The sequence below is a fragment of the Wolffia australiana genome, chromosome 14, assembly GCF_029677425.1.
Source record: "Wolffia australiana isolate 7733 chromosome 14, ASM2967742v1".
Lineage (NCBI taxonomy): Eukaryota > Viridiplantae > Streptophyta > Magnoliopsida > Alismatales > Araceae > Wolffia > Wolffia australiana.
The window spans coordinates 2,648,780-2,676,564 of record NC_135848.1 but is presented as its reverse complement, the minus strand read 5'-3'; the positions used below and the strand labels follow the sequence as shown (position 1 = coordinate 2,676,564).

General features: G+C 43.2%; 1 protein-coding gene across 1 annotated transcript; it reads right to left on the bottom strand.

Moving 5' to 3' along the window:
* Positions 1-1,369: 1,369 nt before the first annotated feature.
* Positions 1,370-11,315, bottom strand: LOC144711741 (uncharacterized). The gene is made up of 14 exons (XM_078585761.1): positions 10,512-11,315; positions 10,321-10,414; positions 9,120-9,306; positions 8,772-9,027; positions 4,589-4,804; positions 4,414-4,500; positions 4,180-4,314; positions 3,968-4,081; positions 3,485-3,732; positions 3,313-3,393; positions 2,989-3,220; positions 1,962-2,060; positions 1,658-1,843; positions 1,370-1,555 (listed from the first exon to the last, which is right to left on the bottom strand). The coding sequence occupies exons 1-14, from the start codon at positions 10,839-10,841 to the stop codon at positions 1,454-1,456; spliced, it is 2,367 nt and encodes a 788-aa protein (XP_078441887.1). The 5' UTR covers positions 10,842-11,315; the 3' UTR covers positions 1,370-1,453.
* Between the last annotated feature and the right edge of the window lie 16,470 nt (positions 11,316-27,785).

Genomic DNA, 27,785 nt, shown 5'->3' with positions numbered 1-27,785 from the left:
ATTTTTGGCATTCTAAAGTTGATATAAAAACATAAATTTAATTATTCAAATGCATCCAAATATGGAATGCCGATGCATGAATGCATGAACTAAGATCCAAATTTTCACGATAATTCACAAGGGGTTATATTCCAAATTGTGGTACTACACCTTCCTTGGAAATATTTTAAACAGTATCATAATATCATAAGTTAGTAATTTGAACCTATTACTTATTAAGTTAATCTCTTAATTTTCATTTATTTAATATTAAAAAATTTAATTATAACATCATCCATGCATAGATCTCTCTGAAAACAAAGAAAAACCAATTCATACCAGGTCATGTGACGTGCTAAGCTTTTCCTTGATAAAATGCCAGTTAATCTCAATGCGCTTGGTCTGGTCATGTAGCGCAAGGTCATGAGGTGTATTTGTCACTCATTTTTTCACAAAATATATCCAATAGGGTCCTCAGACATGCTTCTCAAGACATCAAGAATGCCATTAATCTGAATGCCTTTACGTATACCTTAAGCCGCGGCTCTAAATTCAGCTCCACGACCATAGGCTAGGTATCTCCGCATGCTAACTTTGTTCTCTCCATATAATTTCTACCTTTGCCCTCTCTCTTCCATCAATCTTTTTTTTTCAGGGTGTAGCTCAGTCACAAGCAACTATAGATCCGGATCGTCCCGGACGTGGACGAAGGACGGGACGGGACAAATTTTGTCCCGTCCTACGTCCGATGTTAGCTCTGGGACGAAGGACGGTTTTTCATCCGCCGACAAAAAAACTGTCCCCTCCAATAATCTCGGGACGGTTTTTTGTCCCCTCCAGTCCTCCCGGGACGAATTTTCGTCCTGGAATTTGTCCCGGAAGAAAAAAACCCATTTTATATTTTTAATCTATTAATATTTATTTTTCTAAGTATTTTAAGGGAAATATGGAGGAGAGAGAATGCAAATGGACATATATACAATTACTTCTGAGCGGCGTCAGTTTGCACGTGCAAACAAACAAAAGGACCTTGATGCAAATTGTCATAACGAGGCCACATGGCGAGATGTCAACTGTCGGATGTGAATCCGACGGTTTTTTGTCCACATCCGTCCGTCCATCGTCCTAGACCTCCAGACGGGCGGTTTTTTTGTTCCACGGGACGAAAACCGTCCCGTCCGGTGGTCCACGGGACAAATTTTCGTCCCGAAATTCGTCCATATCCTCGGACGGGACGATTTTTTCGTCCCGGGACGAAAAAATTGTTCTGTCCGCGTCCCTGAACTACACAAGCAACACATGGCTTGCGAGACACGAGTACTTTCACTCCGTATACAGATTAAGAAATCTGGTCACAACCTCAAAGACTCCCTAGATAGGGCCAGAGTCCTTGCCAGACCAACATAAACTCTAACCATATGAACAAAAAGAAAGGCTTGTTTAACCATATGAACAAAAAGAAAGAAAGTCTCGTTTAACGGACCCGATGGATGCATTTTTTGGGTAATCCAAATGCCTGCTTGTCTGTTTGCCTGTTTAGCCTCCACGGATCACTGTGCAGCTTGTAGTGGAGCACCTGAAGACATTTTTCCAGCGATTCAAAATCTACGATTTTATCTGCACTCCTAATAATGTTTTTTTGTGAGATTAGTGTACTTGTTCCATCTTTTTTTTTTACCTGAATTAAAGTGGCAAGAACATCGTCGTCTCTGAGCTTGGAGAACTCGTCCCCCCAATCCTCTGCATCGCCGAACAGATTCTTCTGCCGCTCTGCCTCAAGCATCACAGAATCGCGGTAAATAAACCTCTGCCAGATTGATCTCACATTCTTCAGCATCATCTCGGTTGTGCTCTCATTGAATCCCTGAACAGAAAGTTAAAATATAATTGCAATTGAACAAGGCTTTGCATTTCATATGGAATAACACGATGATACAAAGAATCATAAAAGAGAAGCAAAAAGCCGAGGGAGAGGAATTTACCCGGAGGATGGTGATCAGGTTAGGGATCTCATCTTCTGTGATCCGCACGGCAAAGCTCTTGTAGTTTAGGACGTTTTCATATGGGAGAAATATACCATCCTACGGAATGAGGTAAACAATGAGGGATATAAGGAAAATATCTTTGCACATCAATTGAAACTGATATTGGAGTAAAATTTTAATAGCGGTATGTTAACCACAACCCAACATCATTAGTATTTCTGATTAGTATGTTTCTGCTTGAATGGAGAAAAGTGTACCCAATCTCTATCGAAATACTCTGGCCCATAGATACATATTGATCTTGGAGTAATTTTTAACTTGGATATCTATAGAAAATGGGAAAAAATGGATTGCCTTCAAACTAATTATCAACAACTCAACACGGCCCCCCATTTCAGATTGTCATTTTCTGGCCGAAAGATAAACCAATCGGAGCATCAGTTCAAAGTTGCAAATTTTCAGTATGAAAAAATAGCTTTGTCTTTCGCTAAATAGTGACCTCAGGAACTCAATTTTTGAGTTTAAGATTGAGAAGAAAAAGAGAAACACCAGTGGAGCGTGTTGAACACGGGAAGAGAAATATGCAAAAATAAATTCAATGTACAGGTTCCCTAACCCTATGTAGGAACATGAACCTTATGGAAGGGAAGTTACAATAATAACCCACTTCTAAAAATTTTAGAACATTATACAGTATTACAAGGCCCACTAAATACGACGACCACCAGCCCAATAGTTCTGGTCAGGAATGAGATCAGAGAGGATGGAAATTATTTGGGGACTATGAACCGGAGAAGTTAGTAGATGATCGGTCAATGAGGAGTCCATCGTATATCTCTCTCTCTTTCAGAACTCTACGCATTTTTGTCTCTCCTACCTTTCGGTGACAGAAAAAGTTCACTGACCACTCATGTCTTCCAACTAATCTGACCAAAATGTTACTGATCACAAGTCCAAGTCATAACACAGATACTCAATAACATGTGAATTTTCTAGAAGAAAAATATAGCAAGCCAAAACATACCTGGATAACCACAGGGATGCAACCCTGCAGAATACTATCTTCCATGCGCCCACTCCAGCCATCGCCGGGGAAAACCCCACAGAATACTGACCTGGACAAGTCATCGAAGTAATCAGGGCTTCGTATCGGGGACACGATAACATCAGCAGCGTGCTGCTGCCCCAACTTTCCCTCCTTGTTAGGAGTTGAGCCAAACTCTTCTGCCACCTTTTGCCGGATTCCCATACTGTACCTGCACAATTTTGAAAATAAAATTAGAGTATTTCCCTGTGTCCTAGCTAAAATAATGTATTAAAAGGGAATATTTTAAGGGGTTTTGAGTACGTAGACTCAGGTCGGCCATTTTCATATGCAGGTCCTAGATTCCCATTGAAATAGAAAAGGGTCTTTCGCTCTTTGAGAGGCCTGATGAATGATAAACATGAGACAAAATGTGTTCATAAATCTGGAAAAATATTTTTCAATAAAAATGTAGAAAGGTGGGATTTAAATATACCTAGCCCAAAGTTTCTCTTGCAATACCCTTGCATCAGGTCGTTTCCACGCTGGAACGACAAGATCTTTTCTGGGGTCAAAACACGAATGGTTTCCCTTCTTTTCGAGAGGGACACGATCCCAATTATCTTGCCAATATGCTGTGGTCGAATAATTGTGCTTTGAGTTTGTGTTTCCCCAGTGAACTAACATCATACTATTCCAAATTTCTTTAGGAGCATAGCAAGCACCCTCATCCCAAGAGAACATCTGCATAAATTTAACAGTGGAAACATTAAAGGACAAGTGAATATAAGCATACAATTTTGAAATACTGTGGTCATGCAACTAACACTAATAGGCTATTTTTGTGGTCATAAATGAATTTTTTATAACGTGTTCTGTGGAAAAAAATAAAAAAACATATATTCTCTTTTCAACAACACATGTATTCCTAAGAAAATAGTGTTCTTATGCATAAGTTCCTGATATATTCATATCTTACCCACACATGGTCTCTGCCAGATGAACGGTTCCAGTAGGGGTAATGTTCCGCAATGTGATCGTATGCTCTCTTGTACATATCCAAGGCTAAGTAGCTCCTAAGGCCTAGGTAGTCCTAAATTACACACATCAAGTTCAGAAAATATTCCAATCAACTTATACCATTGTCACGATAAAGCTAAAATTTTGATAAGAGAACAAATAAGTTCATACATCCATCCGTAAATGAGGAGCATCATCAGCACGAGTTATCAGGCAAGCATCCAGAACTGGAACATAAAAATAGTCAGCCTCTTCGCCATTCATTGTCCTGTGAGGGCTGGCCAAAATGCTTTCGTATAGAGCAATCTTCAACAGAGAAATAATAGAAAAAGAAAGAAAATGTATGTTTTCAGCCTTCCAAATCAGCAGGGGAGAAAATATTGAAAAGGGCAAGCATTTTCTCACTTGAGAGCCATACAATTGGTCGGTCCACTGTGTCCTGTTCTGATCAGAGTAGAACCTGTTTACGCACTCAAATTTAAAATGCCGCCCCTGAAAGTTCTCTCAAATCAGAAAAAAAACAGAAGATGCAAATTAATGAAGGTCTGCAATATGATTTCACTGCATTTCAAGGACTGACCTCAAGAAGATGGCCATTAAATTCGGGCGGTAAGTCATAGACATAAATGAGGGGTCTTTTCTTGTTGACAATCGCTGTAATATTCTCAAGTTTTTGGCTTTCAGGATTGCTCGCAGGAATGATAGCTGCCGCAGGCCTTAGCCATCTGGGCCACTCACCTAAGGAGGATTGAGTAGATGGGATGCTACAATCTATGCCGTACCAACCACGATCACACTGAAAATAAATAACCGAAGATGAAATGATATTGTAAAAGCAGTATAAGAGATAATACTGATGATTGAAAGCTCTTCATTTTAGAATTCTGGGGAACTTTGTGAAAAATTTAAAACATGTCAGGGACTCCACTCACATATTGAACAAGGAACACGTTACAAGAAATTTGAAAACAAAAATTTAAAAGCTAACCGTTTCTTCCAAGGCTGAGGAAGTTCTCAGTGCCAATTTCCCTATTGACTTACCTGAGTTTTACCATTATTCAATTGCCTCAGAAGGCGAATTTCTGTATTTGGAGATGCCTCAGAAGTATGCTACTTCAATTTGCAGAAAGTGTCGCACGATGGCTAGGGACTTGATATTGAAGTGCAAAGAGAGAATTCTACTTGACCTGTTAATCTACTTGTCATTCCAGAGTATCATCAGGACAACGATAAAAATGCCAAATGGGATGAGTCTGTTTAATGGACCGAGTATAATCCCACTGCTATGAACATATCTAAAGGTGTTTATTGCCTTCATTAACTCCCAAACCTGACTCTGGAAGGACGCTTCAGACCATTCAAGTCTTTCCACAGTTTGTCCCAAGTATTGGGCAACCGTGATTGTTTGTATCTTGGGGGAACATCCAGACACACATTCTCTGACTCATCATGCACAAATATCTTATATGTACAAAAATGTACAAGTCCCATACTTGTTTAGCTACCAAGGCAATATGAATTCTCACAGTATTGAATTTTTCCATTGGTTAAATACTTTCAAATTAGTTGATGACATGAGATAAGCTATATCTCTTTTCCACAAGCCTTGCCTTATCTCTCTGGTGTGTTTTCTGCATTATAGTTTCGTGTATTTAAAATTTTGCAACCTGGTACGAACTTGAGAGTTTGCATCGAGGTGGGAAGGTAGGGGGACCGATTTAAAGTGATTGAGATTGATATAGAGAGATCTGGCATCACATCAGGCGAAGGGGGGGGATGACCTTGGGAAATAGGGGATCACAATAGGTAGGGGTCAATGATCCACATTAGGGATAGAGTGAAGAAAACTTCAATCTGCCCTCATGGTTTGAAGCTTACCCTATTTAAAGAATAAAAAATGCATAAAACTTCGGAATTCCCAAGATGTACTTGAGAGGGGGTGGGAGTTGTATCATAGCCAACTGCTTACTGATACGAACCAGCAAGTTTGTATCGGAAAGAAGATGAAAGGGAAGGGAGAAGATGCCGAAATGGTTGTCGGCGCAGAGACAGGGAATACCAGGGTGGACTTTGGCATGAAGAGAGGCTGGCAGAGCGGACGTCGCCTAAGAGGAGGCCCGACAGAGTGGACGTCGCCGGAGGGAAGATAGTGGTGCAATGGACATTGCCAGGGAGTCAGACATTTGTTGATGCTTCTTGGCTGCCCTCCTAAATAGAAGACTGTCTTATTTTAAAGGAATTACATAAGGTCTGAACTGCCGGAATGCCCCTACTGGGCTGGAATGACGAGAGAGACTTAGACACGATGGGGATCTGCCCTCATGGTTTGAAGCTAACCCTATTTAAGGAATAAAAAATCCATAAACTCCAGAATTCCCCAGATATCCTTGAGGCAGGGTGGGAGTTGTATAACAGCCAACTGTTTACCAAATCCTAGTTGTGGTTTTTATATAGTGCTGCAATTTTCCTCTTGCCATCGTCTGCTTTCATTCCTTTTCTGAGACACTTAGTCAAAGATAGCTAGTTTCTCTCCAGAAGCTCATTATTCCTTTTCTGAGAGCAATAAACCATCCCCAGGTATCATGGCCTCAACTCAATTTCTGGTGCAGCCCCACCACACATAATTTACCTCCTCCAGAAGCTTCAGACTTCCGAATATCTATACATGCAGGTGTATCATTTCAACAGGGCATCTCCCTCTATAAGCGAGTAATAGACATTGGTCCTCCCACCTTAGTTGTTTCTTCTGTTTTATTTGTGTGACCAGTATTGGGGCATAGGCGACTAGACTCAGTACCATAATAAATTAAGTGACTTTTTCTTTCCTTATGAGCCTACTTATAAGGATTCTGTGACAAAACTCTAGCTACCCTTTTGCCACCTAGATCCCCCAAGCTGGCTAAGGTAGCTTCAGCTTCAAATGTGCAGTCTATGAGCTTGGCGGCGGAGTGAGGATGACAGCGGTTGACTTTGGCACAGAGTGCCAGATGAAGGGCCATTCAGAGGGCATTCATCGCTGTGTCATTGGTCAAGTCGGGCAAAAAGCCCATCCACTCCATGAAGGCCGTGACCAGTTCATCAATGATGGCTGTCTGCTTCAGACGAAAGAAGCGACAATAAGCATCACGAGGTTTGAGACCAAAATGGTGGTTCAACGGCCATTTGAAGTTGTCCTAGTCTTGGAAAACCAGTGCAGTTGTCAAGGTAGCAGAAACAAGGCCAGAGGCTTTGCCGTCCAAGGAGGAGACAATTCATATGCACTTGACATCTTCAGTGGGACGGTTCAAAAGTATTCCATGCAACACAACCACCGGTTCCTATCCGCGTCAGAGAAGGTAGGGGGTTCAGCCATCCGGTGACAAAAATGTGGGCCCCGCTGTTGGCGGAAAAAGCAGGGCAGCGGCAACGTCCTAAAGGCGGCCCTCTAGGCAGAGTGGCCACCAAGAGCCGTCAGAGAAGTCACTGCTGTTGTTTGCATCATGACCCCATCCAAAGTCTGCAATGCGGTCTTGTAGCGGGAGCACCGGAGGTAACTGCTGGGGCTGAGCGAGCCGCGGAACCCTGGTGTCCATCCTGCTCTTATCCCCTTCCAGGTACATGTCAGGATGAGGTGGTATGGATTCTACAGAAGGAGAAGTTAATCTGCCAGATACATTATCCCATAGAAAGCAACAATCATTATCAAGAAAAAATCTCCGCCTAGTATCACTGACAAGTATCTAAAGATATGATACAAAGCCTAAGTCCAGGCATATATAGTACCAACACGAATATCCCCAATTTCTTGATTCTCATATCACCAAAACCTGCCACAAATAAACATTATCCACTAGCTGCCAGCACTGTGTGGTTCATTAACAGTGGTAAAATTGATAAAATGTGCATGATTTAGAGTCTCATGACTGAACCTCCAGTGTCCAATATCGAGGAATTTCTATCTGAAAAATCTAAATCCAAAGTATTAATAAGAGCATAACACTCAACTTAGTTTGACAATGAAGTTGAACTGAACAATCCTCAAAGCTTGTTGACCTCTTCTTTCAGTTTCACATAGTCTTAACTTTTCTCCTGAACTGCCTTTGTCTCCTGGCCCCTAACCTCTCCTTTGTTTCCACCCTCTTTTGATGCCACAACCCTCCTTGGAGATTGATCCTTGTTTGCCGACTTCTTTAACTTATCTGCAGTGTGTCTCTCTTTCTTGCAATAAATGCACCGAAGGCTATCTTTGGGAAAGACTCTCTGGCCTTGGCCTGAACTCCTACACGTGCCCTATGGAGTTGTTGTGGCCCTGCTTTCTGGTGAATCCCCTAAGGCTGGAGAAGAATGAGCCTTCTTTGCAGAGAAGGATTCAGGAGTAGCCTTCTGGAGTTTTGGAAGACGTTGCAGGAAACTTTCTTCCCCCATGATAATTCCATTATCCTCATATACGGGGGCTTCTAGTTTAATTTCAGTCTTGTATAAGAAGATTAACTAATTATAATAGGCCAACCTTGCTGTTTTTGAGTGACTTAACTTTGCAAATAAAATTTTAGTTCACTTATGTTTCTTATGGGCCATCCACAGGATTTCACTAAACATGAGTAACACCTTTTCTCAACTACTAAGGTGATGTGGTCCAAGATTCTTCTTTTTGTGAAAGCCCCATAAAGAGAGACCTGCACAATTTTCTTCCAGATGCAACTCAGCTATTTTCAAATGTGGCTGATATGGATCTTTAGGGAGTGAGAAAAAAATAGTAAAAGTGAAAAGGATAAGGAAGATACCTGACAGAAGCCACCCCGACAGTGACCATGCCCCGAGCACTGGTTTATACAGCTGCATACAGTTGGAATTTCACAGAAATCACCCCAAAGGCAGTCATATTTACAATCACATGCCATCTTATGCTTTGCCTTAGATGCATAGCCCTCCTCTGGAACAACATTACACCATCCAGGCTCACTAATATTTGTGGTAAATACGTTTGGATCTCTTCTCGTCCAATCTGTGAGCATTTCCCCGTCAGGCCCAGAGGGTAACCTGAAACATTCCATTAGAGTAAGAAGTTGACAAAGAGGAGGAAAGGTTGAAAATTGTATCACGTTAATTTTTGAGAACACATCTCCACTCACCCAATGACAAATCCACATGACTCGGGCAACGGACGATTAGGATATGCGGTTCCATCTCCGCAGAAGCACATGGCTCGAGTTTTGTCACAGAAGCCAGGACAAATTGAAACGATCCATTCACCGAATGGCCATTCTTTTGATGTTGGGAGGTTGCATTCCAATTGCAAGTTTTTGGAGCATCCATCCCCTGTTTGCCAGATTTTCAATAATAAAACTCATTGTACCAGAATTCTTTAAGCGCATACACATTCTAAATATTGAAAGTAAAATACACCCATGAAACACTGCATGTGCTCCAGATGCAGTGTGGAAGCATCCCGTGGCCCCCAAATTTGATTTATTAAAATAATTCAAAATGACACAGGAGCTAGGTATGGAGAATAGACACTAATACATCGATATTGGAATACATTTTATTGATTATAAATACATTTTATTGATTGAAATACATTTCATAGAGAATAAATGGAAGTATTTGTCAAGAATTTCAACTGAACGCATAAGGTGGAGGTGTTCACAAAAGGGTGAGCAGACTATCAGTTTGCGATTTAAAATGATCCCCATCGTATCTAGACGGTAATAGTCGTTGGCCCACTACAGGTATTTCTGTTATTTATCTTTATCCATGTTCCCTTTAAATAGGTTAGCCCTCCCTTTAGAAGGGCAGCAGAGAATCAGAATTAATGTAGCTTTTTCCTATCTCTATCCCTATTGGAAAAGTCCCATTCCGCCATTTCTTCTCTCTTGGCAATGTTCTTCCCACTGTCCTCCTTGTCCTATTTTATATCTCTGGTCTCAATCTCTCTTCCTCTATTGGTCCTAAATTTGGGGTAGAATTTCATTCCTCCATATTCCAAGGTATACTACGATAGTACCTAGGCCAGGATCCCTGTTTTCAATTAAAAGATATTATTCTCAATCATCATGAGTTAAGTCAAAAGCTTCACAATTTCAATTGTATTGGCACCATGGAAGTTCAATACACCACGGTGACAGAAATGAAAACAGGCTTCCAATTGAAGCCTCGAATTCCTTGAATGACTTCATCGATAATCTAACAGAAGAAATGTCAGACACTTCACAAAAAAAACTCTGGCGATCCAAGGCAGGTCCCCCCTCTCTTTCTTGTGACAGCAAAGAAATCCCAAAAACGGCAAGATGTGCATAGAATATCACAAAAGGTATTTTTTTTTACAGTCACCTGCAAACCCATGAAAGCAACGGCATTGTCCCAATTCCTGGTTACAAATGCCCTGTCCACTACAATCATCCTTACATGCCTTGGTTCGAATAACCTAAAATAAAGAGAGGAAAATATGCATTATCTTACTCAGTCTATACAGCCATAGAGATTGAGAGCCATTTCATCTGAGAAGTGGAACAAAATTAAACCTCGTGAATATCAACAGGCTGGTTTACTGAATCGCAGCCTGAAAGCCATCGCCCAATATCAGCCTTCCAGGGGGCATCTCGATAAAAGACAGTTTTAAGATCGTCAGCTGGGAACTGAGCATCAAGGTCCATATCACGCTGAGGACTGCCGACGGTGCATTGCACGGATTGATGGTTTACGGTCAAACATGAATTATGTGCATTGGAGGCGTTAAGGAAGCCCAACGAAGAGGGAAAGTAAGGAGAAAAGTACAGATGGGCCACAACCATAAACACCAGCAATGAGATAATACCGGATATCCGGGAACAGGGGCATTTCGCAGAGGCCATATTCAACACATCCACGCAGAAGATTCTCTCCTAATAATGAGAAGCAGAGATCTCAAAACAAAGAGAGCTCGAAGCCGCCGAGACGACTCAGTCCTCCCAACATCCAACAAACTAAATGCTCCAACAAACTAAATCCAACATCCAACAAACTAAATGCTCAGCAGGAGACACCATTCTAGACGCCCAAACAGCTCAAATTTCACAGAAAATCGCCCAAAATATATACGTCGATTGACGGATTGGATCAAATAACGGCAAAATCACCGGAAAATGAAGAGGTAGATCAACCGTTTCTTCATCTGCCGGCCAAAAAAACAGATCAAATCGCTTGTCTCGGACCAGAAATTAGATCATTGATCGATCTTCTCCAAAGAAACGGCACTGAATTGAGTCAACACGATCGAGAACGAGATCAAGCAATTCGGCAGCAGTCGCCTTCTTGACCAACCCGTCGCCATCCGAGAGGGTCCCAAAACCGCGGGAAATTTCAGGTGCTTCCAAATAAATACGTGTCATCGTAACTAACTTCTCAAGATCATCCACAAAATTACGTTATTTGCCTTTATACCCGCACAGACACGGACGGGACGACGATTCATCCGATGACGCATATTCGTTCCTTATGGAAGGAAAAACGAAACTTGGGCATTTCCTAAGTTCTTGAGAAAATGATATTTACTTCGAAATTTTAGGACGGAAAATTTCAAAAGAAACAGTAAAAAGGGAATTTTCGTCCGTTCGTCATCGTCCGTCAGAACTTCACGGAGCAAAGAATTACAGAGACGACGATCCATCAATTCGTCATCGTCTTCCGTCCAATACCAGAACGAAAAATGTCCCCTTCGTCTTATATGGAATTTAAATAGATAATTATTTATATCATAATTGCGGAAAAACCAGTCCTGAGATTCAACAGAGGGTAAACTATCTTTAATGCAGTGATTAATATAATATGTCGTCAAAGATTCATTAAATTAACATGGAACGTACGACGATTTAATAAAAATTCCTGATTCGGAATTGCCGTGTGAAGACGACATTCTCAGTATGAAAATGAATTACGAGGATTTGGCGTTCATTAAATGTAACCCAATACATTAAATGCAGGCTTGAAATACGGCATTTTTTTGTTGCAATAAGTCGACCACGAGACCAAATAATAATAAAATATATAAAAATGATCTCTACGGCCATGTCGATGACATATTGGTCCTTAATCATGTACCCGTGATTACAAACAGGGTTGATGAACAGATAAAATGAAACAGATGCTTCAAGGCTGACTAATGAAAGTTTAAATACATGATATCTCTCTCTCGCTCCCTATCAATCTATCTATCTTACTATATCTCTCTCATGTCTATTGCTATCTCTGTATGCCCATCTTCTTTCTACATTGTTTCTAATAGAAATAAATGAAAATATTTTTCTGAAAGTGCCATATGTTCAATTCTGTCATCTATTCATTCTAGCCTCATGAATAGAAAGTTAAATTGAGGGCCCCTACGATACATAGTGGAACAAAATCTTTTCTGACTTGGTCTATTCCTCTACAAAACCTAATCATTAGTGCTAGTTGCCCACTAGTTTGGCCATAGCGAGCTATGGGAGAACAAGACATGCGCCTCCACCTTCCTCCCCTTGTCTGTCTCTCTATCTTCCTCTCCTATATTTTCCTTTTTGATTCACTTCTTTACCTTTCTGTGGCACACAAGGGGGCTTGATTTGGAAACACATTGCTTTAGTTGAGAATCGTCTCTACCCTTTTGCCTCACAAGCCTCATAAAATTAATTCAAAATTCTTAAAATTATTAGTTTACAAAATTTTTATTACTAAATATTGGTTTTGTTAGGTTAATAAAATGTTAAAGGTGTTGGTCAAATTTGGTTATTTTGCAGTTGTTTACCTTTTATATTTTGAGCCAAATATAATCTTGCAGTGACGGAAGTACGAGATAAAATATAGACATAGTGGATCAATAAGAGTTCAGGAAAACACCAATGTCATTTCTTGGGTACTCTTCTTCTCTAGAACTCATTCACAATATTCCCAAATCATCATTTTAGACAAAAAATGCGCCACCCATATTCATTAGGCTTGTATGCACCCTCAATGCACCTTGTTTGATGTACATGTGGTCAATATATCTAGTCTGATGATCCCTCATGCTCAATAACTTCCATACATGTGACATTAAGCACAAGTCTTAATGTCTGTAAATGATTGATTCCTAAAATATTTGCATTCAACATGGTCCTCACCTCCACTGATTAGGCCTCTACATTGAAGCATTAATGACACCTTCCTACTCACTCATGTGGTCAATATATCTAGTCTGATGATCCCTCAGGCTCAATGACTTCCATACATGTGACATCAAGCACAAGTCTTAATGTCTGTAAAATATGGATTGATTCAAAAAATATTTGCATTCAACATGGTCCTCACCTCCACTGATTAAGCCTGTACATTGAAGCGTTAATGACACCTTCCTACTCGCTCATCACTAGAGGGGTACCTTTTCTTGATAGTAACTTTGTTACTTGCCTTCCTATAATGAAACTTTCCAGTAAAAATGGAGATATTGGTGGAGAGAGAGAGAGAAAGCCGGGAAATAGGAAAATATTTCCACCCTAAATGACTCACTTTCATTTCAAAAACTTCCTACCTAAGTGGTGAGTGAGATTTTTAATCCTGAAATCTAACCCCCACTCAAGCTAATAATGGAAGCTAATAGTGAAGGTTGTGCAGGGAAGTAAAAGATAAAGATGATGATGTGCCAATGACTTGGCACTTTTGAAAAGGTGGCACATCATTGTCGATGTGGCCAACCATCACTGACCTATCCCACCATGATGACATGGAATTCTTGATTATCTGGAATTCATGATGATATGGCATGACTGTTGATGCAACTTCTTCACTGATGGGACTTATTGGCCTATGTGCCTTCTAAAATTTTACAAATTTGATGATGAGGCATCTCATATGACAAGTCATTGTCACTGTTGTTGAATGCAGATCTATCATCACACAATAATGACATATGACTAAGCCATTCACATAGTTCTGGTTGTTGACTTAGGAATCCACCAATGATGGATTTTATCACTATCTAGTGCTGAATTAGTGCTTTATAGTGCTCATAACACAGTCACATTACTAAATAGAGTTGAGGTAAAACCCTAAACAAACCCAAAGCCTTCCCCACACTCATTACCATGGTCTTTGTAGTGGTCACACCCACATTTAACTCTTGGTATACGTTTAATTGTCGTTGAAAACTGAGTCAATCAATAAAACTTACAAGACCTTGACTCTAACAAATAATATTGACTAGTGATGAGGAAGGTTTGTCTCAGTATGAAATGGCCATTATGAAATTAATACTTTTTAAAAGGGTAATTAGTGGATGAGAAGAAATAGGTTATAAGATAAGAAAAAGGATGAGATGATAAGGTGATATATGTAATAATTATTAGATATAAATGTTTATAAAATTAATAAGGGGACATAGTGGATGATGATTTACATGTATTATGAATTAAACATAGATGGTTAGTACGGATGGATGGATGATGGTGAATGAACGTGGATGGATAAGTGTTAATAAGAAGACAATGTAAATGCAAGTAACTCACCGTAGATCCTTACATGCCACATCACGAGAGCTCATCAACTTCTCATTTGGCTTCTAACTTTGATCTATGATTTACACCAAAAAACTTCATGGCTCTCAAAATCACTTTTTTTACTCGACCTACTGATATAGGAATAATTCCAAGATAATTTTAACATTTATAGAAGGGTATATTTATAAATATGAGGAAATAGATGGATAGAAGACAGAGAGAGATAAAGCTACCCTCAAGATTTCATCCCAAAACTCCTTCTAGATCATCGTATATTGTGCGTTGAAGTAGGATCATTCTGAATAGTTGGCTTTTCTCTCTCCTCATCCATCCACCTATCGTATTGCCAGCGTATCAGCAGAGTCCTTGAATTTGACAAAGATTCCACTAATTTTTTTACAAATTTAACTACTTATCTGACCCATTCTCATATTCCCAGAATTCATAATCAATAACATCATAAAATATAACATTTCAATCAGCATTTAATATGTGACATAGCAGCGCAGCTACATCAACATATTTTCATATTCTCGACTAATGATTTAGGACCATATGTTCATGATTTTCATACTTAAAATCTGCCTTTATTGTGATTTTAATCGTTGTTTTTTGAGAGTGAATAACAATATCTATGCCCAACCACTACTACTGCGTCAATGGCAAAATCGACAATTTGGTCATAACTTTTGCCTCCAAGCTCGGATCATGCTGAAACTGGTCCCATTGGATTTGAAAGGCTGAAATCCATAAAAAATGACACAAAAATCACCTCAAAAGAGTTATAGAGCTCATTTTTGAGAAGAATAAAGATTCAAAGTGAGTTTTTATTCCGAGTGTTGTTTTCCAAAAAAATCTCTATCTCGAAGCCCAATATTTGCCATATCTGGGCTTGAATCGATCGCCTCGGTGAGCTGAATTACAAGGTATCCTTTTATTCTCCCAATTTTAATTCCTTAAATGTGATTTTCATGTTTTAGATTGCACATTAACGTCAAAATTTTTACAGCTCGCAATCTAATGCAGCCCACTGAATCGGACAAACTTCTCCACTGGCCCCCCGACGTGGCAGATACGTCCGACGTCAAGCTCAGCCATCCGTCCACCTTGGGTGAAGGGAAGCAAAGTTCGTATGACGTGCTGAACACGTCAGATGAACAATGGTTGCCCAAGCTGGCATCCCACTACATCAAAACTGTTGGATCTGACAGTCTGGATGCATCGGACGGCCAACAATCCCATAAAATAAAAAATAAAAAGTAAAAAACTAAAAATAAAGTAGCTATGACGCCTCCGACAACACTAAATTGTGTCGATAGGGGGATAGTAAACCCGCAGATCTGGAATGTTGCACATGACACATGTCATGTTGGCAACGGTCCCGATGATGGACCAACGATGTACCCACACCCTTTTCAAACTAAAGAGCCGTAGGCATTAAATGCCAACGGCGCATTAATACGGTCTTTTCCCCTTGACAAACGCAAGCTAGACACATCAGATCGAATGGCTGGATTTCCAGGTGAAAAACAACCAGATTTAATTCCATCTATCGGGGGACCCATGTCACAACCTTTGACCAGCGCCCATGACAATGCATTGAATGCATTGTTAGAGGCTTTGCTCCACGTGCCGCCCGCCTTTGTTGACCCTTCCATGGTAACAACACCGTCCGAAGCTTTTTAGAAATATCTTGCAATGAGGAAGTAAAAACAAACTGCTGATATAGAACTATGATTCACTTGACTTTTGGGAAGGGGATCATCACGATCAAACTCTCAATGACCCGTAAAGATCACTAGAACACTGATGACACAAGGAGCTCAATGGCCCAAAGGCTTCCATGACTTTCACTATCAAGTAAGTAAATCCGAAACCACAACAATTACCCTAACTCTCGATGAAAGTGGCTATCCCATTTGTCGTATTTTAAATCCGACAGAAAGAACAGATAGTGGGAGACGATAGTAGAGAAAGTAATAATACTGTTAAAGGAGGGAAAATGATAGAACCTGATTGTGTTGTAGATCCAAGTCCATGCCAATAGAGAGCCACGTCATAATGCTACTCTGATGTATCGCTTGGCAGTTGTGCTTCGTAGACAAGGCTTTGACTTGTACACAATGTAAGAAGACAGAAGAGTGAGGTGAGACCAGCTTGCATGATGGCGAGACGTTCTTTGGTGCAGGCGCACGATGGTGGAATGCACGGGCATGTGCTGAGAAGTGGCGAGCCGTGGGTGATGAATCCCTGGCGTCGGTGTGCCAAGATGATGATGCGGGCGGCGTTGCTGGCGTGGGCGCACCGCAAGACTAAAGAGTGTGGTTTGGATGGGGATCCCATTGCGCACGGTGATGGCAATTCGCAGGATGTTGGGTGGCGCCATGTGGGGAGATCCCTCAGTGCACGACGATGACAATCTGCAGTGCGTTGTGGGGTGTCTTGAGGGGAGATCTGCGAAGCCGGTGATGGCCTGGTGTGGCACGCGCGGGAAAGACCGCGCGCATGGATGTGCACAATCATCCAAGACCCCTCAAGAATAGGATTCTTTGTCAAGTGATCTTCAAGAAATGTCCCTAGAAGCGAGTTGAGGAGAACAATGTAGGAACCCGATACACTGAGACGAGCACAATGTACAAGCTTGATGTTGGGGACAATCTTTGTGCAGGCAGATAACTGAGCAAATGCTACATTCTTGAACGAATCCAAGATTTTGAAAGAATGGAGAGGAAAAAAAACTTCGTTGATGGCGGTTCTTCCATGGAGTGGTCTTGACGTAATGAATCTAGCTCGTCTGACGAGGGTACACAAAATCCGTTGATCTAGATCTAAGTAATCCCTACTCTCTAGAAAAGGAATACAAGAAACTCAAACGAAACTTTCAACTTTTTCAAAAGACAGCCTAAGGCATCCTTGGACATACCATCCCTTTATATAGGGAGGGAGGATGCCCAAGTGCTCAACAACGAGGGAAATCCATTGCGTGACAATATTCCCCTCAAATGTACATTTCAAAGAGACAAAAGAAACAACGGCCGAGGCCCAAAGCATAGTGGCCCAATCTGAATCGTTTGAGAAAATGAAAATACCAAGAAACAAAGTGCAACACTTATAAGAACTATGTTGGATACTTGAAGCTAGGATCACAAACGTTAGCTCGAGCAGCGCGGCGCGGTTGAACTCGTCCCGTGTCGATGTGGTCACGATGGTCCCCCATCAACTTGCAACTACAGAGTGGGTGAAGAAGGGCACAATTAAGTGCTCCAAAACCCCACATAGGGCAAATGATGTCCCATCTACTAGTCACTTACCGTGCAAAGGTCATGAGGTTCGGGTCCCCACACTAACCTCGAAAGCCTTTGCCCTCTTGGATGTGGTAGATGGACCCGACACTCGAGAGCCGAGATCTGGCACCGAGGTAGGAGCAGGTTACCTTAGTCCCCCAGTCTTATCTCCCACTAGCTCCTTCGTTGGTGGCGGTTCTTCCACGGAGTGGCCTTGACGTAATGAATCTAGCTCTGTCTGACGAGGGTACACGAAATGCTTGATCTAGATCTAAGTAATCCCTACTCTCTAGAAAAGGAATACAAGAAACTCAAACGAAACTTTCAACTTTTTCAAAAGACAGCCTAAGGCATCCTTGGACATACCATCCCTTTATATAGGGAGGGAGGATGCCCAAGTGCTCAACAACGAGGGAAATCCATTGCGTGACAATATTCCCCTCAAATGTACATTTCAAAGAGACAAAAGAAACAACGGCCGAGGCCCAAAGCATAGTGGCCCAATCTGAATCGTTTGAGAAAATGAAAATACCAAGAAACAAAGTGCAACACTTATAAGAACTATGTTGGATACTTGAAGCTAGGATCACAAACGTTAGCTCGAGCAGCGCGGCGCGGTTGAACTCGTCCGTGTCGATGTGGTCACGATGGTCCCCATCAACTTGCAACTACAGAGTGGGTGAAGAAGGGCACAATTAAGTGCTCCAAAACCCACATAGGGCAAATGATGTCCCATCTACTAGTCACTTACCGTGCAAAGGTCATGAGGTTCGGGTCCCCACACTAACCTCGAAAGCCTTTGCCCTCTTGGATGTGGTAGATGGACCCGACACTCGAGAGCCGAGATCTGGCACCGAGGTAGGAGCAGGTTACCTTAGTCCCCCAGTCTTATCTCCCACTAGCTCCTTCGTTGGTGGCGGTTCTTCCACGGAGTGGCCTTGACGTAATGAATCTAGCTCGTCTGAGGGTACACGAAATCCGTTGATCTAGATCTAAGTAATCCCTACTCTCTAGAAAAGGAATACAAGAAACTCAAACGAAACTTTCAACTTTTTCAAAAGACAGCCTAAGGCATCCTTGGACATACCATCCCTTTATATAGGAGGAGGATGCCCAAGTGCTCAACAACGAGGGAAATCCATTGCGTGACAATATTCCCTCAAATGTACATTTCAAAGAGACAAAAGAAACAACGGCCGAGGCCCAAAGCATAGTGGCCCAATCTGAAGCGTTTGAGAAAATGAAAATACCAAGAAACAAAGTGCAACACTTATAAGAACTATGTTGGATACTTGAAGCTAGGATCACAAACGTTAGCTCGAGCAGCGGCGCGGTTGAACTCGTCCCGTGTCGATGTGGTCACGATGGTCCCCATCAACTTGCAACTACAGAGTGGGTGAAGAAGGGCACAATTAAGTGCTCCAAAACCCCACATAGGGCAAATGATGTCCCATCTACTAGTCACTTACCGTGCAAAGGTCATGAGGTTCGGGTCCCCACACTAACCTCAAAGCCTTGCCCTCTTGGATGTGGTAGATGGACCCGACACTCGAGCCGAGATCTGGCACCGAGGTAGGAGCAGGTTACCTTAGTCCCCAGTCTTATCTCCCACTAGCTCCTTCGTTGGTGGCGGTTCTTCCACGGAGTGGCCTTGACGTAATGAATCTAGCCTGCCTGACGAGGGTACACGAAATCCGTTGATCTAGATCTAAGTAATCCCTACTCTCTAGAAAAGGAATACAAGAAACTCAAACGAAACTTTCAACTTTTTCAAAAGACAGCCTAAGGCATCCTTGGACATACCATCCCTTTATATAGGGAGGAGGATGCCCAAGTGCTCAACAACGAGGAAATCCATTGCGTGACAATATTCCCCTCAAATGTACATTTCAAAGAGACAAAAGAAACAACGGCCGAGGCCCAAAGCATAGTGGCCCAATCTGAATCGTTTGAGAAAATGAAAATACCAAGAAACAAAGTGCAACACTTATAAGAACTATGTTGGATACTTGAAGCTAGGATCACAAACGTTAGCTCGAGCAGCGTGCGCGGTTGAACTCGTCCCGTGTCGATGTGGTCACGATGGTCCCCCATCAACTTGCAACTACAGAGTGGGTGAAGAAGGGCACAATTAAGTGCTCCAAAACCCCACATAGGGCAAATGATGTCCCATCTACTAGTCACTTACCGTGCAAAGGTCATGAGGTTCGGGTCCCCACACTAACCTCGAAAGCCTTTGCCCTCTTGGATGTGGTAGATGGACCCGACACTCGAGAGCCGAGATCTGGCACCGAGGTAGGAGCAGGTTACCTTAGTCCCCCAGTCTTATCTCCCACTAGCTCCTTCGTTGGTGGCGGTTCTTCCACGGAGTGGCCTTGACGTAATGAATCTAGCTCGTCTGACGAGGGTACACGAAATCCGTTGATCTAGATCTAAGTAATCCCTACTCTCTAGAAAAGGAATACAAGAAACTCAAACGAAACTTTCAACTTTTTCAAAAGACAGCCTAAGGCATCCTTGGACATACCATCCCTTTATATAGGGAGGGAGGATGCCCAAGTGCTCAACAACGAGGGAAATCCATTGCGTGACAATATTCCCCTCAAATGTACATTTCAAAGAGACAAAAGAAACAACGGCCGAGGCCCAAAGCATAGTGGCCCAATCTGAATCGTTTGAGAAAATGAAAATACCAAGAAACAAAGTGCAACACTTATAAGAACTATGTTGGATACTTGAAGCTAGGATCACAAACGTTAGCTCGAGCAGCGCGCGGTTGAACTCGTCCCCGTGTCGATGTGGTCACGATGGTCCCCATCAACTTGCAACTACAGAGTGGGTGAAGAAGGGCACAATTAAGTGCTCCAAAACCCCACATAGGGCAAATGATGTCCCATCTACTAGTCACTTACCGTGCAAAGGTCATGAGGTTCGGTCCCCACTAACCTCGAAAGCCTTTGCCCTCTTGGATGTGGTAGATGGACCCGACACTCGAGCCGAGATCTGGCACCGAGGTAGGAGCAGGTTACCTTAGTCCCCAGTCTTATCTCCCACTAGCTCCTTCGTTGGTGGCGGTTCTTCCACGGAGTGGCCTTGACGTAATGAATCTAGCCTGCCTGACGAGGGTACACGAAACCGTTGATCTAGATCTAAGTAATCCCTACTCTCTAGAAAAGGAATACAAGAAACTCAAACGAAACTTTCAACTTTTTCAAAAGACAGCCTAAGGCATCCTTGGACATACCATCCCTTTATATAGGGAGGAGGATGCCCAAGTGCTCAACAACGAGAAATCCATTATGACAATATTCCTCAAATGTACATTTCAAAGAGACAAAAGAAACAACGGCCGAGGCCCAAAGCATAGTGGCCCAATCTGAATCGTTTGAGAAAATGAAAATACCAAGAAACAAAGTGCAACACTTATAAGAACTATGTTGGATACTTGAAGCTAGGATCACAAACGTTAGCTCGAGCAGCGCGCGCGGTTGAACTCGTCCCTGTCGATGTGGTCACGATGGTCCCCATCAACTTGCAACTACAGAGTGGGTGAAGAAGGGCACAATTAAGTGCTCCAAAACCCCACATAGGGCAAATGATGTCCCATCTACTAGTCACTTACCGTGCAAAGGTCATGAGGTTCGGGTCCCCACACTAACCTCGAAAGCCTTTGCCCTCTTGGATGTGGTAGATGGACCCGACACTCGAGCCGAGATCTGGCACCGAGGTAGGAGCAGGTTACCTTAGTCCCCAGTCTTATCTCCCACTAGCTCCTTCGTTGGTGGCGGTTCTTCCACGGAGTGGCCTTGACGTAATGAATCTAGCTCGTCTGACGAGGGTACACGAAATCCGCTGATCTAGATCTAAGTAATCCCTACTCTCTAGAAAAGGAATACAAGAAACTCAAACGAAACTTTCAACTTTTTCAAAAGACAGCCTAAGGCATCCTTGGACATACCATCCCTTTATATAGGGAGGAGGATGCCCAAGTGCTCAACAACGAGGGAAATCCATGCGTGACAATATTCCCCTCAAATGTACATTTCAAAGAGACAAAAGAAACAACGGCCGAGGCCCAAAGCATAGTGGCCCAATCTGAATCGTTTGAGAAAATGAAAATACCAAGAAACAAAGTGCAACACTTATAAGAACTATGTTGGATACTTGAAGCTAGGATCACAAACGTTAGCTCGAGCAGCGCGCGGTTGAACTCGTCCCGTGTCGATGTGGTCACGATGGTCCCCCATCAACTTGCAACTACAGAGTGGGTGAAGAAGGGCACAATTAAGTGCTCCAAAACCCCACATAGGGCAAATGATGTCCCATCTACTAGTCACTTACCGTGCAAAGGTCATGAGGTTCGGGTCCCACACTAACCTCGAAAGCCTTGCCCTCTTGGATGTGGTAGATGGACCCGACACTCGAGAGCCGAGATCTGGCACCGAGGTAGGAGCAGGTTACCTTAGTCCCCCAGTCTTATCTCCCACTAGCTCCTTCGTTGGTGGCGGTTCTTCCACGGAGTGGCCTTGACGTAATGAATCTAGCTCGTCTGACGAGGGTACACGAAACTGCTGATCTAGATCTAAGTAATCCCTACTCTCTAGAAAAGGAATACAAGAAACTCAAACGAAACTTTCAACTTTTTCAAAAGACAGCCTAAGGCATCCTTGGACATACCATCCCTTTATATAGGGAGGGAGGATGCCCAAGTGCTCAACAACGAGGGAAATCCATTGCGTGACAATATTCCCCTCAAATGTACATTTCAAAGAGACAAAAGAAACAACGGCCGAGGCCCAAAGCATAGTGGCCCAATCTGAATCGTTTGAGAAAATGAAAATACCAAGAAACAAAGTGCAACACTTATAAGAACTATGTTGGATACTTGAAGCTAGGATCACAAACGTTAGCTCGAGCAGCGCGCGGTTGAACTCGTCCCGTGTCGATGTGGTCACGATGGTCCCCCATCAACTTGCAACTACAGAGTGGGTGAAGAAGGGCACAATTAAGTGCTCCAAAACCCCACATAGGGCAAATGATGTCCCATCTACTAGTCACTTACCGTGCAAAGGTCATGAGGTTCGGGTCCCCACACTAACCTCAAAGCCTTTGCCCTCTTGGATGTGGTAGATGGACCCGACACTCGAGAGCCGAGATCTGGCACCGAGGTAGGAGCAGGTTACCTTAGTCCCCCAGTCTTATCTCCCACTAGCTCCTTCGTTGGTGGCGGTTCTTCCACGGAGTGGCCTTGACGTAATGAATCTAGCTCGTCTGGACGAGGGTACACGAAATCCGTTGATCTAGATCTAAGTAATCCCTACTCTCTAGAAAAGGAATACAAGAAACTCAAACGAAACTTTCAACTTTTTCAAAAGACAGCCTAAGGCATCCTTGGACATACCATCCCTTTATATAGGGAGGAGGATGCCCAAGTGCTCAACAACGAGGGAAATCCATTGCGTGACAATATTCCTCAAATGTACATTTCAAAGAGACAAAGAAACAACGGCCGAGGCCCAAAGCATAGTGGCCCAATCTGAATCGTTTGAGAAAATGAAAATACCAAGAAACAAAGTGCAACACTTATAAGAACTATGTTGGATACTTGAAGCTAGGATCACAAACGTTAGCTCGAGCAATGCGCGGTTGAACTCGTCCCGTGTCGATGTGGTCACGATGGTCCCCATCAACTTGCAACTACAGAGTGGGTGAAGAAGGGCACAATTAAGTGCTCCAAAACCCACATAGGGCAAATGATGTCCCATCTACTAGTCACTTACGTGCAAAGGTCATGAGGTTCGGGTCCCCACACTAACCTCGAAAGCCTTTGCCCTCTTGGATGTGGTAGATGGACCCGACACTCGAGCCGAGATCTGGCACCGAGGTAGGAGCAGGTTACCTTAGTCCCCCAGTCTTATCTCCCACTAGCTCCTTCGTTGGTGGCGGTTCTTCCACGGAGTGGCCTTGACGTAATGAATCTAGCTCGTCTGACGAGGGTACACGAAATCCGTTGATCTAGATCTAAGTAATCCCTACTCTCTAGAAAAGGAATACAAGAAACTCAAACGAAACTTTCAACTTTTTCAAAAGACAGCCTAAGGCATCCTTGGACATACCATCCCTTTATATAGGGAGGGAGGATGCCCAAGTGCTCAACAACGAGGGAAATCCATTGCGTGACAATATTCCCCTCAAATGTACATTTCAAAGAGACAAAAGAAACAACGGCCGAGGCCCAAAGCATAGTGGCCCAATCTGAATCGTTTGAGAAAATGAAAATACCAAGAAACAAAGTGCAACACTTATAAGAACTATGTTGGATACTTGAAGCTAGGATCACAAACGTTAGCTCGAGCAGCGCGGCGCGGTTGAACTCGTCCCGTGTCGATGTGGTCACGATGGTCCCCCATCAACTTGCAACTACAGAGTGGGTGAAGAAGGGCACAATTAAGTGCTCCAAAACCCCACATAGGGCAAATGATGTCCCATCTACTAGTCACTTACCGTGCAAAGGTCATGAGGTTCGGGTCCCCACACTAACCTCGAAAGCCTTTGCCCTCTTGGATGTGGTAGATGGACCCGACACTCGAGAGCCGAGATCTGGCACCGAGGTAGGAGCAGGTTACCTTAGTCCCCCAGTCTTATCTCCCACTAGCTCCTTCGTTGGTGGCGGTTCTTCCACGGAGTGGCCTTGACGTAATGAATCTAGCCTGTCTGACGAGGCTACACGTAATCCGTTCATCTATATTTAACTAATCCCTACTCTCTAGAAAAGGAATACAAGAAACTCAAACGAAACTTTCAACTTTTTCAAAAGACAGCCTAAGGCATCCTTGGACATACCATCCCTTTATATAGGGAGGGAGGATGCCCAAGTGCTCAACAACGAGGGAAATCCATTGCGTGACAATATTCCCCTCAAATGTACATTTCAAAGAGACAAAAGAAACAACGGCCGAGGCCCAAAGCATAGTGGCCCAATCTGAATCGTTTGAGAAAATGAAAATACCAAGAAACAAAGTGCAACACTTATAAGAACTATGTTGGATACTTGAAGCTAGGATCACAAACGTTAGCTCGAGCAGCGTGCGCGGTTGAACTCGTCCCGTGTCGATGTGGTCACGATGGTCCCCCATCAACTTGCAACTACAGAGTGGGTGAAGAAGGGCACAATTAAGTGCTCCAAAACCCCACATAGGGCAAATGATGTCCCATCTACTAGTCACTTACCGTGCAAAGGTCATGAGGTTCGGGTCCCCACACTAACCTCGAAAGCCTTTGCCCTCTTGGATGTGGTAGATGGACCCGACACTCGAGAGCCGAGATCTGGCACCGAGGTAGGAGCAGGTTACCTTAGTCCCCCAGTCTTATCTCCCACTAGCTCCTTCGTTGGTGGCGGTTCTTCCACGGAGTGGCCTTGACGTAATGAATCTAGCTCGTGACGAGGGTACACGAAATCCGTTGATCTAGATCTAAGTAATCCCTACTCTCTAGAAAAGGAATACAAGAAACTCAAACGAAACTTTCAACTTTTTCAAAAGACAGCCTAAGGCATCCTTGGACATACCATCCCTTTATATAGGGAGGGAGGATGCCCAAGTGCTCAACAACGAGAAATCCATTGCGTGACAATATTCCCCTCAAATGTACATTTCAAAGAGACAAAAGAAACAACGGCCGAGGCCCAAAGCATAGTGGCCCAATCTGAATCGTTTGAGAAAATGAAAATACCAAGAAACAAAGTGCAACACTTATAAGAACTATGTTGGATACTTGAAGCTAGGATCACAAACGTTAGCTCGAGCAGCGCGCGGTTGAACTCGTCCGTGTCGATGTGGTCACGATGGTCCCCATCAACTTGCAACTACAGAGTGGGTGAAGAAGGGCACAATTAAGTGCTCCAAAACCCCACATAGGGCAAATGATGTCCCATCTACTAGTCACTTACCGTGCAAAGGTCATGAGGTTCGGGTCCCCACACTAACCTCGAAAGCCTTTGCCCTCTTGGATGTGGTAGATGGACCCGACACTCGAGCGCCGAGATCTGGCACCGAGGTAGGAGCAGGTTACCTTAGTACCCCAGTCTTCTCTCCCACTAGCTCCTTCGTAGGTGCCGGTACTTCCCCGGAGTGGCCTTGACGTAATGAATCTAGCTCGTCGGCGAGGGTACACGAAATCCGTTGATCTAGATCTAAGTAATCCCTACTCTCTAGAAAAGGAATACAAGAAACTCAAACGAAACTTTCAACTTTTTCAAAAGACAGCCTAAGGCATCCTTGGACATACCATCCCTTTATATAGGGAGGGAGGATGCCCAAGTGCTCAACAACGAGGGAAATCCATTGCGTGACAATATTCCCCTCAAATGTACATTTCAAAGAGACAAAAGAAACAACGGCCGAGGCCCAAAGCATAGTGGCCCAATCTGAATCGTTTGAGAAAATGAAAATACCAAGAAACAAAGTGCAACACTTATAAGAACTATGTTGGATACTTGAAGCTAGGATCACAAACGTTAGCACGAGCAGCGCGCGGTTGAACTCGTCCCGTGTCGATGTGGTCACGATGGTCCCCCATCAACTTGCAACTACAGAGTGGGTGAAGAAGGGCACAATTAAGTGCTCCAAAACCCCACATAGGGCAAATGATGTCCCATCTACTAGTCACTTACCGTGCAAAGGTCATGAGGTTCGGTCCCACACTAACCTCGAAAGCCTTTGCCCTCTTGGATGTGGTAGATGGACCCGACACTCGAGAGCCGAGATCTGGCACCGAGGTAGGAGCAGGTTACCTTAGTCCCCCAGTCTTATCTCCCACTAGCTCCTTCGTTGGTGGCGGTTCTTCCACGGAGTGGCCTTGACGTAATGAATCTAGCCTGCCTGACGAGGGTACACGAAATCCGTTGATCTAGATCTAAGTAATCCCTACTCTCTAGAAAAGGAATACAAGAAACTCAAACGAAACTTTCAACTTTTTCAAAAGACAGCCTAAGGCATCCTTGGACATACCATCCCTTTATATAGGGAGGAGGATGCCCAAGTGCTCAACAACGAGGGAAATCCATTGCGTGACAATATTCCTCAAATGTACATTTCAAAGAGACAAAGAAACAACGGCCGAGGCCCAAAGCATAGTGGCCCAATCTGAATCGTTTGAGAAAATGAAAATACCAAGAAACAAAGTGCAACACTTATAAGAACTATGTTGGATACTTGAAGCTAGGATCACAAACGTTAGCTCGAGCAGCGCGGCGCGGTTGAACTCGTCCCGTGTCGATGTGGTCACGATGGTCCCCCATCAACTTGCAACTACAGAGTGGGTGAAGAAGGGCACAATTAAGTGCTCCAAAACCCCACATAGGGCAAATGATGTCCCATCTACTAGTCACTTACGTGCAAAGGTCATGAGGTTCGGGTCCCACACTAACCTCGAAAGCCTTTGCCCTCTTGGATGTGGTAGATGGACCCGACACTCGAGCCGAGATCTGGCACCGAGGTAGGAGCAGGTTACCTTAGTACCCCAGTCTTATCTCCCACTAGCTCCTTCGTTGGTGGCGGTCCTTCCACGGAGTGGCCTTGACGTAATGAATCTAGCTCGTCTGACGAGGGTACACGAAATCCGTTGATCTAGATCTAAGTAATCCCTACTCTCTAGAAAAGGAATACAAGAAACTCAAACGAAACTTTCAACTTTTTCAAAAGACAGCCTAAGGCATCCTTGGACATACCATCCCTTTATATAGGGAGGGAGGATGCCCAAGTGCTCAACAACGAGGGAAATCCATTGCGTGACAATATTCCTCAAATGTACATTTCAAAGAGACAAAGAAACAACGGCCGAGGCCCAAAGCATAGTGGCCCAATCTGAATCGTTTGAGAAAATGAAAATACCAAGAAACAAAGTGCAACACTTATAAGAACTATGTTGGATACTTGAAGCTAGGATCACAAACGTTAGCTCGAGCAGCGGCGCGGTTGAACTCGTCCGTGTCGATGTGGTCACGATGGTCCCCATCAACTTGCAACTA